Genomic DNA, 17,471 nt, shown 5'->3' on the forward strand with positions numbered 1-17,471 from the left:
TACGCTGTGTATTTTTTAGAAATGTTTTATGATGAGTAATTAGCTAATACACGATGGTCTCTGTAGTTATTCTAGTCGCTTTGGTGAGAGTTGTGATAGTGGCTGCAATGGTAAACTATGATTTAACCTGAAATATGCAAATTTTTCTAACAAAACATATGCTATACCATAAATATGTTATCAAGCCTGTCATCTGATGAGGTTGTTTTCTTGGTTAGTGGCTATTTATATCTTTATTTGGTCGAATTTGTGATGCTACTGATGGAGTAAAAAAATGGTGGAGTAAAGAAGTGGTGTCTTTTGCTAACGTGGTTAGCTAATAGATTTAACATTTGTGTCTTCCCTGTAAAACATTTTAAAAATCAGAAAATGATGGCTAGATTCACAAGATGTGTATCTTTCATTTGGTGTCTGGACTTGTGATTTAATATATTTTAGATGCTATATTCCTTGTGAGCTATGCTAGCCTATGCTAGTCAGCTTTTTTATGGTGGGGTGCTCCCGGACCCGGGTTTGGTGAGGAAGTTAGAGGTTTAAACTAATAACACACACAACATTTATTACTTTTTCATGTCTTTATTGAACTCACCGTGTAAACAATTCACAGTGCAGGGTGGAAAAAGTACAAAAAAGAAATGTCCCTTTTTCAAACCCTGTCTTACTGTTGGGATGAGGTTTTGGATGTTGGTGTGGCTGTGCTTTTTTTTCTCCACACAGCGTTGTGTGTTCCTTTCAAAAAACTCAACTTTAGTTTCATCTCTCCACAGAATTTTGCCAGTAGCGCTGTGGAACATCCAGATGCTCTTTTGCGAACTTCAAACGTGCAGCAATGTTTTTATTTGGCAGTCGGTGGCTTCTTCCATGGTGTCCTCCCCATGAACACCATTCTTGTTTAGTGTTTTACATATCGTAGACTCGTCAACAGAGATGTTAGGATGTTCCAGAAGATTTCTTTAAGTCTTCAGCTAAACACTCTAAGATTCTTCTTAACCTCATTGAGCATCTGCGCTGTGCTCTTGCAGTCATCTTTGCAGGACGGCTACTCCTAGGGAGAGTAGCAACAGTGCTGAATCTTTCTCCATTTATATACAATTTGTCTAACCGTGGAGTGATGAACATCAAGGATTTTAGAGAATCTTTTGTAACCCTTTCCAGCTTTATGCAAGTCAACAATTCTTAATCTTGGGTCTTCTGAGACCTCTTTGTTTGAGACATGGTTCACATCAGGCAATGCTTCTTGTGAATAGCAAACTGAGTGTTTTTTTAGGGCAGCTCTAACCCAACATCTCCAACATCTCCAATCTCCAACATCTCTAATCTGGTCTCAATGATTGTACTCTAATTGACTCCAATTAGCTTTTGGAGAAGTCATTAGCCTAGCGGTTTCACATACTTTTTCAACTTACACTGTGAATGTTTAAATGATGTATTCAGTATAGACCAATGAAATAACAATAATTTGTGTGTTATTAGTTTAAGCAGAATGTGTTAATCTGTGTTGTGACTTAGATGAAGATTCAATCAATTTTAATGACCAATTTATGCAGAAATTCAGATAATTCCAATAGGGTTCATATACTTTGTCTTGCCACCTGTATTTGGATGATATGATGTTATATGCGTTTGCCACTTTGGTAAATGTAAACGTCTAGATGAGGAAGATGATAAGTTGCAAACAATGGAGACCACACATTTGATATAGAGTAATTGCTAAAAAATATGAAAGGTATACACTTGTTATATTTACGTTTTTTTAAAATTTGATATGGATTAACATGTGTTTTTGATTTCCTACATACTGTAAATCTAATCAATTCTGTTGATGTACCTTTCCTGTTTTTCATTAATAACAGATTACTGTTAGGGGACTTGCTGCTCATCGATTGGGCACATAAACAGCCAGTATTGGAGGTGGTAAATAGCATCCTGATCCCTGCCTTGGTTGACTTATAGGCTGAGAGCTTCAGAAAAGTGATGCAGAGAGTATGCTCTCCATCAGCAAAGACACCAACGAAGATTAAACCCAGGGCTCTTGTCAGCTGTACATCCCTACTCTCCAAAGTCAATGTGATCTGTCTCACTCAGAGTCCTGACAGTAGGTCCTCCCCAATCTCTCATTGGCTACTTTTCTCATTGTATAACCACGATTTGTGCCGCTAAATATGCACATTTTCGAACAAACTCTATATGCATTGTGTAATATGATGTTATAGGACTGTCATCTGAAGAATTCTGAGAAGGTTAGTGAAAAAATTTATATATTTTGGTGGTTTATACGTTATCGCTATTTTTGGCTTGAATCAATGCTGTTGTGATGTTTGCTATTGTGGTAAGCTAATATAACGCTATATTGTGTTTTTGCTGTAAAACACTTAGAAAATCTGAAATATTGGCTGGATTCACAAGATCTGTGTCTTTCATTTGCTGTATTGGACTTGTTAATGTCTGAAAGTTAAATATTTCTAAAAAATATATTTTGAATTCCGCGCCCTGCACTTGGCCTGGCTGTTGTCATATTGTGCCCGACATCGGGCTTGCAGCCCAAAGAAGTTAAGAAATGGGTTTGCATGGCCGAGCAGCCGCACACAACCCTAAGATCACCATGCTCAATGGCAGGAGTCGACTGGAGCGGTGTGAAACTCACCGCAATTGGAGCAGTGGAAATGCGATCTCAGGAGTGATTTGTCACCATCTGGCAGTCCGACTGACGTATCTGGATATGGCAGATGCCAGGATAATGCGACCTGCCCGAATGCATAGTGCCAACTGTAAAGTTTGGTGGAGAAGGAATAATGGTCTGGTGCTGTTGTTCTTGGTTTGGGCACCTTAGTTCCAGTGAAGGCAAATCCTATTGCTACAATGACATTGTAGACGATTCTGTGCTTCCAATTTGTTCCATCAGTTTGGGGAAGGCCCTTTCCTGTTTCAGAATGACAATCCCCCCCGTGCAGGTTTATACAGAAATGGTTTGATGAGATTGGTGTGGAAGAACTTGACTGTCCTGCACAGAGCCCTGACCTCAACCCCATCGAATACTTTTGGGATGAATTGGAACGCCAACTGTGAGCCAGGCCTAATCGCCTAAAATCAGTGCCCGACCTCACTAAAGCTGTTGTAGCTGAATGGAAGCACATCCCCCACAGCAATGTTCTGACATCTAGTGCAAGGCCTTCCCGGAAGACTTGAGGCAGTTTTAAGGGGGGGGAACCAACTCCATGATTTTTGAATATGTTTGATGAGCAGGTGACCACATTCTTTGTCATGTGGTGTGCGTTCTAGTTATAAATTAACTATTTAGCAAATTATAGGCTGAACATTTACTTACCCCACTAAAGTTATTCATTTCACTTCTTGGATGTCCTGTTCACAGAGGGCAATCATGTGAATCACCAATACATTCTAGCTAGCTAATACTGTACTGACCATGTTCAGGCAAGTTTCCTCCCTGCCTCCAAATATGGGCATGAACATGAAGTACCCTGAACATGAATAGATCAGTCTGGCCCTAAAAGATCAGATGGCATCTACATGTAACGAAACCAGGAGATATGAATCATCTTTCATCAAGTCATCCTACAAGTTCTAATACAACATTTACTCATGTAAAGATGAAGAGCATGTACTTTATTTTACAGGATGATATAATGCAAGAAGCAAACAATGGAATGATTTAGTGAAATGTGATGATGTAGACTCAGTAAAGGGGTCTTTCATCCCTCTGTGGCCTGGGACAATTCTACAGCCTCAGAGTAGCATGGTTCTGATTGTGGACTCTGCTGAATTGAAATACTGACAGATTTGATTCCACAGTCCAAGTCCTGCAGTCAGAGTTAGGATGCTAATTATTTTCTAAACTTTTCAGTTGCGTTCGTGGGTGTCACCGAGATAGGCTTGATCCCCATTCATGACCCAAGAGCCATAGGCATAAAACGGCCTGCTGACCTGGTGCACGTGACTAAACCCCGCAAAACCCCTTCCGGATGTCAAATCTTTCTGACTTCCACCAATCAGAGTTAGATGCAGATGATTAGAGGGACAATAGAGTGCTGGTACCAGGCAGTTAGCAAGTGTGGTAGAAGACTACTAATGACCATCAGCAGCATCAGAGCTTGGAGAAGCTCAATTACTAATGTCACGTGGAATTTACTGCCTTCATGTCCTAACTGCCGTTGGGTATACAGTCACCATAACAGTCCTACTCCTCCTCCATTCCAGAAATACAGTTCAGATACATATGTTCACATATCACACCAACAAAGAAGTAAGTAAATCAACAAGTTATTGGATTCCAGATTTATTTGCAAATAGTTCCTGTAGTACAGTTAAAACAACTTCAGTCTTCTAATCTTACTCACAACACCTTCATCTACAATTAGAAAACAAAAAAAATACACATCAATAACCAGCTGCAAAGAAGTAACATTTAGTGAAAGAGTATGTATATACACACACACACCTTGGTGGAACAGTTGATAGCAGTGCCTGGTGGAGTCTCAGTACCCGGGATCTTCTGTCCGGTACTGGTCACACACCAACAGTAACCTACCAGAAAGACATGTTGCATATACAATATAAACACATTGAATTGTCACATTCAACTGAATTGATTATTTTGTGCGTGTGCYCCAGTGTTAACCTGTAGAGCCCCAACATTGCTCGGGGGTGTATTGTCCATTGTAATCACACGTGGGGACGTAGGCTCCAATTGAGCCATTTAAAGCGGCATCTCTAGCATCCTCACATGGGGTCTTGGGTCGTATCGTAGCATCTGGACACAGGTAACATACATTGTAATGTGACCATAACATTGCAGGACAACATACAATTCATGACATACATTCTGGAATCATTGTGCGTCCACTAAGGGCCCTATTCAGAAGTAATTTATACGGATTAGGGTTCCATTTCATATGTAAGCTAGGTACTTCCTGTCTAAATATTGAAGTCATGCTACTTTTTTGAAAAGGCCTGTGCAATTCTGTTTGTGTTTTGTAGAAGAGCTGATGAAACTAAGACTGGAAATTGTATCAGTGTTATTTCCTGATAGTTGGCCGACAATCCAATCATACATTCAGTTGAATGATCAAACCGTTCATATCAGAATACCTGAGTTCAGCATCTAGACACCAATATACATCTCTGGAACTAGAGGAGTGGCAGGTAGCCTGCTGTTTGAGAGTTGGGCCAGCAGTTCAAATCAGTGAGCTGACAAGTTCATATATCCATCTATGTGCCCTGCTGCAAGGCACAACCTTCATTCCTCCAGTGTCAAGGTTGATAATGTCTGACCTCTCAGAGGGTGTCCCATGGAGAACCGGTTATGAATAGAAACACATTTCCATTTCACACCTGCATATTAATACCTACATGTGTATGAAGTAGGACAGAGCAACAACAACTAATGTTTTTATTAAAATGTAGGTGAGTAGGTGTCAGGTATGTCACGCTTACCTCCCAGAGCAAAAGCTGTGCTGACAAGCAGAATGATGGTCAATGTTGCCATGGTGATCGTCTCCGGAGAGAGAAAGAGTGTAAGATTAGTTGAGCATTTTAAATCTGGAATGGCTGTGGGTACTAGAGGAGAGGTTAAGGAAACCCACTGTTAGGTACAAAACTTACGCAACTGCCAAAGCAGCATTTTCTAAACCCAGTCCTGAGGACCCCAAGAAGCAAGTATGGGCAACACGGTGCTACTAGTCTTCTGCCAAAACTCAAGTATCATTTCTTCAACCACATACAATAGATTAGCCTGGCACACAGGAATATGTATCCTTCCAAATGGCTCCACATTCCTTATGTAGTGAACAACCTTTGACGAGGGCCTACAATGAACTACATAGGGAAAGGGAAGCATTACAGATAGTCAGACACTACCCATTTACTGCAAAGGTACGGATTAGTCTATGCGCTTAAATTCAGGGGGCAGCTCCACAAAAATGCACAACAATATAGTGCACTACATTTGACAAGGGCCACATAACATCAAGGTACCATTTGAGATGCAGATAGTCTATTAAATAATGATGCACGCTCACCTTCTGCACTCTTTCCAATAGGGTTCACTGTGTCTCTCTTGTTGTCTGGAGTTATGGTCTCCCTCTTCCACCTCTCCTTTTAAAGGAACTGTCACAGGTGTGACTAGTTGCCTCATTAACCCAACAGAGATCCGTTTGTCGGGCCATTAGTTAGTGTGTTAATCTATTAACCTGTTTGGGATAGGGGGCAGCATTTTCACTTTGGAAGAATCGCGTGCCCATAGTAGGGTGCCGTCTTTCGGATGGGACGTTAAACGGGTGTCCTGACTCTCTGAGGTCATTAAAGATCCCATGCACTTATCGTAAGAGTAGGGGTGTTAACCCCGGTGTCCTGGCTAAATTCCCAATCTGGCCCTCAAACCATCATGGTACCTAATAATCCCAGTTTATAATTGGCTCATTCATCCCCTCCTCTCCCTGTAACTATTCCCCAGGTCGTTGCTGCAAATGAGAACGTGTTTCAGTCACTTACCTGGTAAAATAACGGTAAATAAATAAAATAAAAGTGAACTGCCTCCAATTAACATATAACAATATCATATGTCCCAGATGCTAATAATGCATATTATATATTGGATAGAAAAACTCTAAAGTTTCTAAAATATTTGAATTATGTCTGTGTTAAACAGAACTCATATGGCAGCCAAACTTCCAAACAGGAAGTGAGTTTCTGAGAAGGTCGATGTGAAAGTCATCGCTATTCAATTCCCTGTAATATATGGATCTGTTTGCACTTCCTATGCCTTCCACTAGATGTCACCAGTCTGTAGAGCGTGGATGAAGCCTCTGTGTGATGTGGGGCCGGATGGGAGCTATTTGAGTCAGTGGTCTGGCAGAATGCTAGTTCCTGGTCACGTGCGCTAGTCATGAAACGGCAATGTGTGCCATTACTTATACAGACATGAAGAAATGCTCCGTTTGGAACGTTATTGGCTATTATGATAACAACACCCTGAGGATTGATTCTCTACGAAGTTTGACCAGTTTTTTCGACTGTAATATAACTTTTTGAAGTTTTCGTCCGACATTTGCCTGCATCTGCGCCAGCGTTTGGACACGTGTACTACACATGCTAGCTAAAGTTGCTCATCTTGCAGGTGCCTTGGGAAGAGTGGGGTAACATCTCACAGCAAGAACGGGCAAATCTGGTGCAGTCCATGAGGAGGAATGCACTGCAGTTCTTAATGCAGCTGATGGCCAGCAGATACTGACTGTTACTTTTGATTTTGACCCCCCCCCCCTTTGTTCAGGGACATTTTTCCATTTCTGTTAGTCACATGTCTGTGGAACTTGTTCAGTTTATGTCTCAGTTGTTGAATCTTGTAATGTTCATACAAATAAACGAAAAATACGCATTTGACAGTGAGAGGACATTTCTTTTTTTGCTGAGTTTATATGTAACATGTTTTTAACTTGTCCATTTCTGGTAGGTTACTGTTGGTGTGTGAACAGTACTGGACAGAAGATCCGGGGTACTAATACGCCACCAAGATCAACTGTTTCACCAAGGTACACACTCACTCATTCACTAAATGTTAATCCTTTGCAGCAGATTCTGAATGTTGTTTTTGTCTGTAATTGTAGATGTGAACGTAGATGAAAGCCATTGGAACGAAGATGTTGAAAAGAKGGACAGTTGTCTTTACTGTACTACAGGAACTGATTCACGTTCCATTAAAATAAATGAAGAAATCCAGAGATTAAACTGTCAATTTTACTTTCTTTATTGTCGTTTTGATATGCTGAACAATTCATCTGAACCTGTCCATTTCTGGGAAATGGAGGAAGGAGTTGGATTCTTTTAAATMAACTTTTTAAGACAACATATTTTGCTACAGGGGTACAATAATAACCATCTTACACAATAAACCTATTGCAAGACATTCCCTACATAGTACACTGCTTTTGACCAGGGCCTATAGGGTCACAACTAGTCCACTATGTAGGGAACAGGGTTCTATGTGGGACATACGTCATCCATCTATTCCATTGTCCTGTTCTTCCAGAAATACAGAAGGTCACGTTGATGACAAGGTTTGGTGAAAGAGAGGCTTGATCCTCACAAAGAAAAGGCACGCTAGCTATTCACCCTTTCCCACCTTCTCTCCTCCTCACAAAGGAATGCTGCTGGTCCTAGGGCATATCTCTCTTTCAATACTTTAGCCTTAAGACATTAATCTATTACCTCTTATCTTGCAGACTGTTTTAAATTAAATCACACAGATATTATGTGGTTTATGGTATTTTTTGCACAATACTTTTGCACTGTGATTATGTAAAAACCCACAAACTTCTGCTAAAAATAGCCACCGCTAGCTGAGAATCATTGGGAGTGGTGGGGCAGGCTGTGCCCGGGAGGACTCCTCTCTTTTTGTTGCATTTTCAACGGTCTGAAAGATGCTGGAAATGAATATCTTGTTAATGCAAAGACCAGGAAACTCTGGAAATAAATACAAGTCGATTATTTCAATTAATGGCTCTGAATGCGCTGTCAGCATGCAGCCAAAAGTTACCAACCACTTTTGGAGCTAACTAGCTAGTGCTCAAATGGAATTCTTATGTCGACAGCCGATGAGAGTTGTGTTCATAACATGGCTAACTTACCTAGCTAACATTACCTAGCTAACAAAACAAGTTATATTAACAGGATAGATAGCTGGCCATTAGCAAAATTGGGTTGTCAATGAGACAGAGTCGCTAACCAGCTGAGCCAGAAAACAAATAACAAAATAATATTTTGTATTTGAAAGAACTCCAACAGACTCTGCATTTCAGGAATCAGTAGCAAGTATCTCTGGTGCACTGTTAAAAATATGTAGCCATTTAAACTATTGTTTTTCAAAAAAACTCTACCTTTTTTGTAATCCTCTCAATGGATTTCATGTGTTGTAAACATGAGCTCTTCCAAGTTGTTGGACTTGACGACGGTTGCTATTCATTGGAGCTCTAGATCAGTTGCCCAACATTCTGGGCAAAAAGGTCAGTTAAGAGACGGCGTAATTCAAATGAATTCAACATTCCGGAGTTAAAAATGATGCTGCAACTAAAGTCTATCTGGTGACATCACAATGATGACAAGAGGTTTTCCTGCTCATTATTTATCTCCTTCTGAAATATCATTGTGTTTCCAAGACATTGTAATGCACTTCAGACTACATCTTCATCAGCTTCAATTAGGTAGAATTAAGTATCTTCATAACCATAWTGTGACCCAATATGCAGCACATGAATGTGTTACAAAAGTTGAATACCTTCACTTTGAATTGACTCCAACCCTGTCAAACAAATAGATGTCGGACAGGTCCAGCAGGTTTTGGGCTGGACAGAATGTATGCGGAGGGTTGAAGGATGAGAGAGAGATTGAGAAAAATAGAGGGAGGGGTCTGACTGGACGGGTCCTTAAATAGGAGTTGCGGGAGAGGTAGAACTCAACTCACATGCAGGACAGAGAGAGACCCAGTGAAGACCTTTGAAGATCTCTGAAGAAGTGAAGCTACAACTGAAGACTTCAGAAGGTGAGATTTCAACATCTGTTCATCTAATACTGTACCTGTCTATGTCCCAACTGACCTCCTATTCCCTTAGTAGTGAGCTACTTTAGACAAGGGTCCATATTACCTTTGTGGCCCTGAGCAATTCTCTATTTAGTTCACTGTGGGCCCTGGTCCAAAGTAGTGCACTACATAGGGGATAATAAGCCATTTAGGAAGCATCCATGTTCCTGTGTGCAAGGAGAATCTATTGTAAGTGGTTGAAGAGATGATACCTGGGATCACCAGGACCGAGTTGGGAAAATGCTGCCTTAGCAGTTGCATAAGTTTTGTAGCTTACACAGGGTTTCCTTAACCTCTCTGTCACGGATCCCTCCGGTACTGTTGCTCTTTCCGTGCACCGGTTTCGGAGGCCAACGTCACTGGCCTCTAGGAACTGAACTGTGTCATTGCCCACACCTGGTCCACGTATTCTCCCCTGAATAGTAATTGTATGTTTGTGCCCTTTGTTCTCATTCCATTTATTGTTCCAATGTCCGTTGGTCGTGTGAGTACCTGTGCCTTGTTTTGGCTTTCGTGCCGCTTGTATTGTGCATAGATGATTACGAGTCTCATCCCGTGTAATTATTTGAGGTACTCTTAGCTCTTTTGAATGGGTTTCAGCCCTGTGTTTTGTATACGTGTTTGTTAGGTTATAAAAAAAAATGCATGCAGTGGGCATAATACAAGTCAAAATAAAACCCTTTGCTTTTATATTTAAAGGATTGACGCTTTATGGTTACGTGATGACATCACGTACTCCAACACACAAYGATTAATCAGTCATTTTCCACAACAATTTGAACCCTTTTTRTTCCATTCTTGGACTTCACTGTTCTCCACTCATCTTTCTCGCTAACTGTACTCAACTTGATTTCAACTTCAAATGACACTTTTGCTACCGCCATCTCCACCAACCTCCTCACAAAAATCAAGAGGGAGGGGTCTGACTGGATGGGTCCTTAAAAAGGAGAGGAGGGAGACGTAGGACTCAATCTCATCCCAAATAGCCCTCTATTCCCTATGAAGTGCACTACTTTTGACCAGAGCCCATAGTGAATATGTTGCGCTGGACAAATGTAGTGCACTTGTTTTGAAGGATAATGCTAATTTCACAAACGCCCAATTACCCTCTGGACACGCCCCTCTCCTGCTAACTCACCACACCTGAACTCACTCTGCTAATCACCAATTCCTCTTCCATTCTTATGGTATATAGCAGCATGTTTAACCTGGGTTGGTTCAGTGTTTGTGGTGTCCCAGTTCTTTATTGTTCCTGTTGTTGGTTGGCTAAAGTAAGTTTCTGCTATTGTAACTTCTAGGTTTTAAACTCCTGCGTTGTGACATAATATCCTGTTCATCCTAGCTTGTGTATTGTTATGGGTCTAATACTGGCCTAGCTACCTTTAATATAACTGAAGTGAAGTGTTACAGCTTGTGGATGAGACATGGTCCAAAATGTCCCTGCTAGCAGAATGTGTCTTATAACTATAATCCTGTGGACTGTTCTGCTCGGTGAATCAAGCACTATGAAATGACTGTTTTACTTTCACCCCCCCTATAATCAAAAATGATTCCATGTTGTGCTCGGCTCTTGTAATCCACCTCACTATGGCCACCATGCTGGGCCAGACTGGAAGTAGAGGAAACATGGACGTGCAAGAACAAACATTGCAGCTATTTGATGGGTAGTTGTCTAAACTAGTTAGTTATTGATCAGTGCTGTAATGGTGACTAATCAGAACTCTTAGTGTATTATGGATTGATCTTCAGAGGTGGGACACATGCTGCTAGCAGGTACCTCATTGAACCAGTTCTAGCAAGCTGTTGCTATGGAATGTCCTTGACTCTTGCTTCATTATTAATAGGTCTAATATTGGGCTGTGGTGTAGCTTACTGGTCAGTCGTATGTTAATGTGGTGTATTCCCTCCAGCACCACATCTTATCACAGCCTTTCCTGATGGCCATTTCCCTTACTTACTGTGTTACAAGCCTTAAGCCTTACCTGCCAGCCTTTTGTACTGTGCTTTTAATTTTTGTTCATAATAATAGCCCAGATAAATTTTGTTTATCTTAATGTCAGCATTCTGAAAGATTTGGCAATACCCAAAGCTGCAGGGCATTTCTACATTTGGGAACTAGAACTCTATTACTCCTGTCHGAGTGGAGAGAAATACCTGCCCAGAATTTCTTCTCATCCCTGCTTAGGGAATAGGTTGGTGTTTAGGAAAGCAGACATATTCCTGTTCTAATCTACTGTATGTGGAGGAAGATGCCTAGTCCTTCATTAGTTGAATCTGTGATTAGTACTGGGATACATCTGATAAGTGTAATTCTGGGGTATGTGGAGAGGTCAGGGGAACACTTCCCCTACACGCTGAAGTACTCGGACTTGGTTTTGATGGCTTCACTCTATGTTTCTCTCAGGAGACTCCATGACCATGTTGACCAGTCTTCTGCTTCTCAGTGCTGCCTTTGCTCTGGGAGATGCAAGTAAGAGTCCACTTTTCTTGACTCGATCTGTATGTTTCTTGTAGCAGAGGTGACTGACTGATTTACAAATAATATTGTAGCTGTGATTTGTATATCTTTCTCCACTAGCCTTTAAAGCCACATGTAACTTCTCCTTACAGATTCAATTCTAGAAGAAGACTTGTGTCCTTCCGGTTGGACCAAATTTGGATCAAGCTGCTTAATGTTTGTCAAGACTACAAGGAGCTGGCCTGAAGCWGAGGTATCACCCTTACATCTACTGTGAATTTGAAGTGGAAGTTTAATTGAAATTAGCTCTGACATTACCTTAAAGGTGATATTTTCTTAAACGGCAACACATGACTGATGTGAAATACTGAACTTCCCTTTAAGATGGGAATTCTCTATACTTTTGAATATTTAATGTGGAGTCGTGCCCCCTGTATATTGGGACCCACGGGACATGGCTTAAAACGCAGATAAACTAGTATCTTTAAGAGTATGTTTTAAAAGGGAATTAGTTGTGCTGGTCAATATTTGGTTGAGAGTCCAGAAGACAGATTCTCAGCTAGGCTGGCCGACTGACTAATACATGAAGTGTCTTTGTTCCCATCTACTGCTTGGCTGTTATTGTAGATAATGCATTTCTTCACTGACTTGCCTAGTTAAATAAATACTTTCTTCTCTAGAGGCACTGTGTGTCCCTTGGTGATCAACTGGTGTCTGTACCCAACGTTGTGAAGTACCTTGGCGCAAACCTGGTATCTGTGCACAGCTCCGAGGAGGATCAGTTTCTACAGGCGTTGGTCTTGGTGAAGAATGTTGGTTTCCCTCCTACCTGGATTGGCGGATTTAATTCTGATAAGGTGGGACCAGTAAGCACAGCGTTATATAGAGCCATTATTGCAAGGAACTCCGTTCCATCATCTTGCTCAAGTGAACATCAAACCTGGTTAAAAAAAATACAATGTCAGTTGTAGCATGTTAGCTACTTGTAATTTGTTTATGTAGTTCTTTCTGAGCTGTGCCTAATGCTTTGTGTGGACCCCGGGAAGAGTAGCTGCTGCTTTTTAACAGCTACTGTAATGGGTTCCATATAAAATATCAAGAGTGCCCAGGAGATAGGAAGCCTCGCTGTTAAGACATTGGGGCTAATAAAGGCAAGGCTGTTTGAATCCCAGAGCTCACTGTGTGAAATCTGATGTGCCCTTGAGCAACACCCTTAACCCTAATTGATCCTGTAAGTCATTCTAGATTAATCTACTAAATTACTTCAATGTATTTAACTCCACTTCATTAGGAGGCTTTTGTACATTTATAGCAGTTCTAGTAAAGTATAAATTTGAACAAAGTAATATATTTCAGACAGTCTTGTAAACGTGTGTATGGGGTTTCTAGCTTCAACAGTTGTAGACTAGTTATGGTCTTTGAAATGCATTGATGATTGCAAATGTGAGGAATAGGCTCATGTTCTTTACACAAGCAACAGTCCCAGTCGGATGGTTTTGAAGTAGTGGTAGCTTCAACTTTTGTTTCAGGTGGAATAGAAAGGACTACATTTAGTTTGTATTCTGAAACCCCACTTTCCCCTTTCAGGACAGGCGGTGGTTCTGGAGCGATGGCTCCGACTTTGATCACCAGAACTGGGCTAAAGGAAAGCCCGATGCTGGTGCCAGAGACACTTGTATTCATATCAACTTTGGAGGTACAGTAAGCTGTCATTCACTGATCCAGTCATCAAATTAAACTTATTCTTAGTTCATTTAACTACACTGCTCAAAAAATAAAGGGAACACTTAAACAACACACTGTAACTCCAAGTCAATCACACTTCTGTGAAATCAAACTGTCCACTTAAGCAGCAACACTGATTGACAATAAATTTTACATGCTGTTGTGCAAATGGAATAGACAAAAGGGGGAAATTATAGGCAATTAGCAAGAGACCCCCAATAAAGGAGTGATTCTGCAGGTGTATTTAATGTAACAGTATAACTTTAGTACGTCCCCTCGCCCCGACCTCGGGCGTGAACCAGGGACCCTCTGCACACATCAACTGACACCCATGAAGCGTCGTTACCCATCGCTCCACAAAAGCCGCGGCGGTGAGAGCGCCGAATCCTAACCACTAGTCTATTCCATTTGCGCAACAGCATGTAAAATTTATTGTCAATCAGTGTTGCTGCTTATGTGGACAGTTTGATTTCACAGAAGTGTGATTGACTTGGAGTTACATTGTGTTTAAGTGTTCCCTTTATTTTTGAGCAGTGTATTTATTCTCATATAGACTTTCCTACTGTGTGTACATATGAGTATTTCGTTTGTGTTTCGTCTTCAGGTCAACAGCGTTGGAACAATGAATTATGTGGAAGGAGCTTGCCCTCGGTGTGCTCCCTGAGACTCCTGCCTCTTCGCCAGACTATACATTAAAAGCAGCAATGCTATTCTGTAGTGTCTGCATCCTTAATACTTCATTGTAACGTCAAATACTTTGTTGCTGTTAAATGAAGTCTCAGTTACTACACAAATGTTGACGAATTGTTTGCAGCCAATAAAATGTGGACACTATTTTGTCTCATGAGTTATTGAACATGAATGATACGTTTTAGTTAGTACTTTTTCTTACTGGTCCCCTGTGGGACTCAAACCCACAACCCTGATGTTGCAAGTGCCATGCTCGACTGTGCCACCAGGACATAACTGTCATTGTGCATAATTTTTAGTAAATGTACACCTGTGAAATTACGCAATATGTTTCAGATACTGAAGGTTGATTTGTTTCTGAATATTTGTTTCATAAATTGTGTTATATAGAACTGAAAAGGTCATTAAGCATTATGCCTGTTTTTTGTCACCACTCTAAAAATACATGGTTTATATTCACCTAGGCAAATCCACTTTCTAGCTTACAATGACAACCTACTCCGGACGGCGCTGGGCCAATTGTGCGCTGCCCAAGGGGACTCTATCATGGCTGAATGTGCTACAGCCTGGATTTGAACCAGGTACTGTAGCAAATCTTGCACTGAGATGCAGTGCCTTTCACTGCTGTGCCACTCAGTCGCAGGTTCCTGGAGTATCCTTTAGGGTTTCTTCAAATTGTAACTAGGTGGAACCCTTGTAAGTGATCCTTGAAGAAAAAATTAAATCATGAGGTGAAATGCCAGCGGAGCATCAAGTCCAATGTTTTATATCTGGGGTGTTTATTCTCTATCCATAGCCAGAATGCTCACCATGCACTGCAACATCGAACAGGATTCTGGTTATATTCATCAGCAATGTAGGGAGGTTGAAGTCTGAACTTTTTTATTATACAGAATAACAAAACAAGCACATGACAGATTTCATACCTTGGTTTTTGTGGGGACAACTTTTGTTAAGTTATAATACCTTGTCCATAACGTAGAGGTCCATGTGGTATTAATTGAAGAAGTAAAGGAGGTGGATGTGATCTGCGTTACATACCAATTGACATGCCTTGTCTGTGTACCTGCAGGCAAGTGAGCAGTTCAGTCTTCTGCACGCAATACAGCTAACCTTATCTTACCTCATTATCCATTGAATTGGGACTATTTTCTGTTTAAGATTGGAAAATAGATGGTATCAAACAATATTTACATCATACAAGGGACAAACATCTCCTAGATCTTTTCATTTTTCAGTTAAAATTTCTTATGGCTGAAATCCCGCTAACGGGATCGATATGACAACAGCCAGATGATGTGCAGGGGGCCAAATTCAAACAACAAAAATCTCATAAGTCCTCAAACATGTATCTCATACCATTTTAAAGGTAATCTTATTAATCCCACCAAGGGACCGTTTTCAAATAGTTTTTTCAGCGAAATCACCATAAACGATTGTTAGGTCACCGCAAAATCAGACTCATTTTTCCAGCCAAAGACAGGAGTCACAAAAAGCAGAAATAGACATATGAATCACTAACCTTTGATCTTCATCAGATGACACTCATAGGACTTCATGTTACACAATACATAAATGTTTTGTTTGATAAAGTTAATATTTATATTTAATAATTTAGTTTACATTGGCACCATGTTCAGAAATGCCTCCGAATTTGCAGAGAGCCACGTCAAATAACATAAATACTCATCAACTTTAATTAAAGATACACTTGTTCTTAATACAACCGCTGTGTCAGATTTCAAAAAGCTTTACGGCAAAACACAATATTCAATAATCTGAAAACGGCGTTCAGCCACAATAGCAAGCCATACAGTTACCCGCCAAATCATGTCAACAAAACTCAAAAAGCAATATAAATCTAAACTTAACTTTGCTGATCTTTGTCGGAATGCACTCCCCGGACTCCCACAAGAAATGTTTGTTTTGTTCGGTAATGTCCATCATTTATGTCCAAATAGCTACTTTTGTTAGCGCATTTGGTAAACAAATCCAAAGTCACGAAGCACGTTCACTAAAAGCTGACGAAATGTCCAAAAGTTCCGTAACAGTAAGAAACATGTCAAACGATGTATTGAATCAATCTGTAGAATGTTTATAACAAATCTTGAATAACGTTCCAACCGGAGAATTACATTGACTTCAGATGAGTGATGGAACAGAGCTCCCTCTCATGTGAACGTGCATGGTCAGGTCATGGCAGACCTGACTAATTCCCCTCTCATTCGGCCCCCCTTTACAGTAGAGGCATCAGACAAAGTTATACAGACTGTTGACATATCTCGCTGTGATTTCAATAGAATCTTGGTTGAAAATCGACCAGCCTCATAATTCCCACTTCCTGTTTAGATTTTTTCTCAGGTTTTTGCCTGCCATATGAGTTCGGTTAAACTCACAGACATCATTCAAACAGTTTTAGAAAATTCAGAGTGCTAATATGCATATATTAGCAACTAGGACTGAGGAGCAGGCAGTTTAATATGGGCACCTCTGTGCACCTCTCATCCAAGCTACTCAATACTGCCCCTTCAGCCATAAGAAGTTAAGCACCTGCTACTGTCCTTTCAAATCGAAATGTTTGTTGGGCAGGTAGGTTCCTGCAAGAACCCCCACCAGCTAAAGAGGTTCCTTGATGAATCCCACCTTTAATGGGGTTCTTGGAAGAACCTTTTGGGGCCCTTTTCAGTGCCAAGAACTGTATGGTTTTAAAGAACAGAACTTTAGAACTCCAGTTGAACCCCACATTTTTAGAGCGTACTTGGACTAGGATTCAAAAGTTCCTCACATCTGAGCTATCTTTGTTGCAGGTGCATGGTTACAGTTGAGTAAGATGAAGAACACTGTTCTTGCTAGTCTCACTGCTCTAAAGCTGTACGTATCGGCCTCAAAGCCTTCGTCAGAGCTTTCAGTGTTCACAACCTGCACCTCTATGTAGACATTGCTCCACCCACATCCGTTCAATGCATCCAATGGGGTTGGAGTATGAGAGAAAATACGTTTTTCCAAAAA

At 40.7% G+C, this 17,471-nt stretch overlaps 1 protein-coding gene and 2 long non-coding RNA genes across 4 annotated transcripts; 2 read left to right on the forward strand and 1 right to left on the reverse strand.

Moving 5' to 3' along the window:
• Positions 1–7,465: 7,465 nt before the first annotated feature.
• LOC139026831 (uncharacterized) lies at positions 7,466–7,733 on the forward strand. Its single transcript, XR_011478773.1, has 2 exons — positions 7,466–7,544; positions 7,620–7,733. It is a non-coding gene; the product is annotated as an uncharacterized lncRNA (long non-coding RNA).
• Positions 7,734–9,443: 1,710 nt separating this feature from the next.
• Positions 9,444–14,606, forward strand: LOC112078612 (ladderlectin-like). Of its 2 annotated transcripts, none has more exons than XM_024144790.2 (6): positions 9,444–9,550; positions 11,994–12,059; positions 12,200–12,300; positions 12,728–12,904; positions 13,635–13,743; positions 14,377–14,606. In XM_024144790.2, exons 2-6 carry the CDS (start codon positions 12,002–12,004, stop codon positions 14,466–14,468), a joined length of 537 nt encoding a protein of 178 aa, XP_024000558.1. In that variant the 5' UTR covers positions 9,444–9,550; positions 11,994–12,001; the 3' UTR covers positions 14,469–14,606. The 2 variants fall into 2 exon arrangements, with proteins under 2 accessions (XP_024000558.1, XP_024000559.1); XM_024144791.2 differs by lacking the exon at positions 9,444–9,550 and adding an exon at positions 10,767–10,860.
• A 601-nt stretch (positions 14,607–15,207) lies between these two features.
• On the reverse strand, positions 15,208–16,007 carry LOC139026832 (uncharacterized). The gene is made up of 2 exons (XR_011478774.1): positions 15,429–16,007; positions 15,208–15,277 (listed from the first exon to the last, which is right to left on the reverse strand). It is a non-coding gene; the product is annotated as an uncharacterized lncRNA (long non-coding RNA).
• Between the last annotated feature and the right edge of the window lie 1,464 nt (positions 16,008–17,471).

The sequence above is a fragment of the Salvelinus sp. IW2-2015 genome, unplaced genomic scaffold (assembly GCF_002910315.2).
Source record: "Salvelinus sp. IW2-2015 unplaced genomic scaffold, ASM291031v2 Un_scaffold5960, whole genome shotgun sequence".
In the NCBI taxonomy this organism is placed as follows: Eukaryota; Metazoa; Chordata; class Actinopteri; order Salmoniformes; family Salmonidae; genus Salvelinus; species Salvelinus sp. IW2-2015.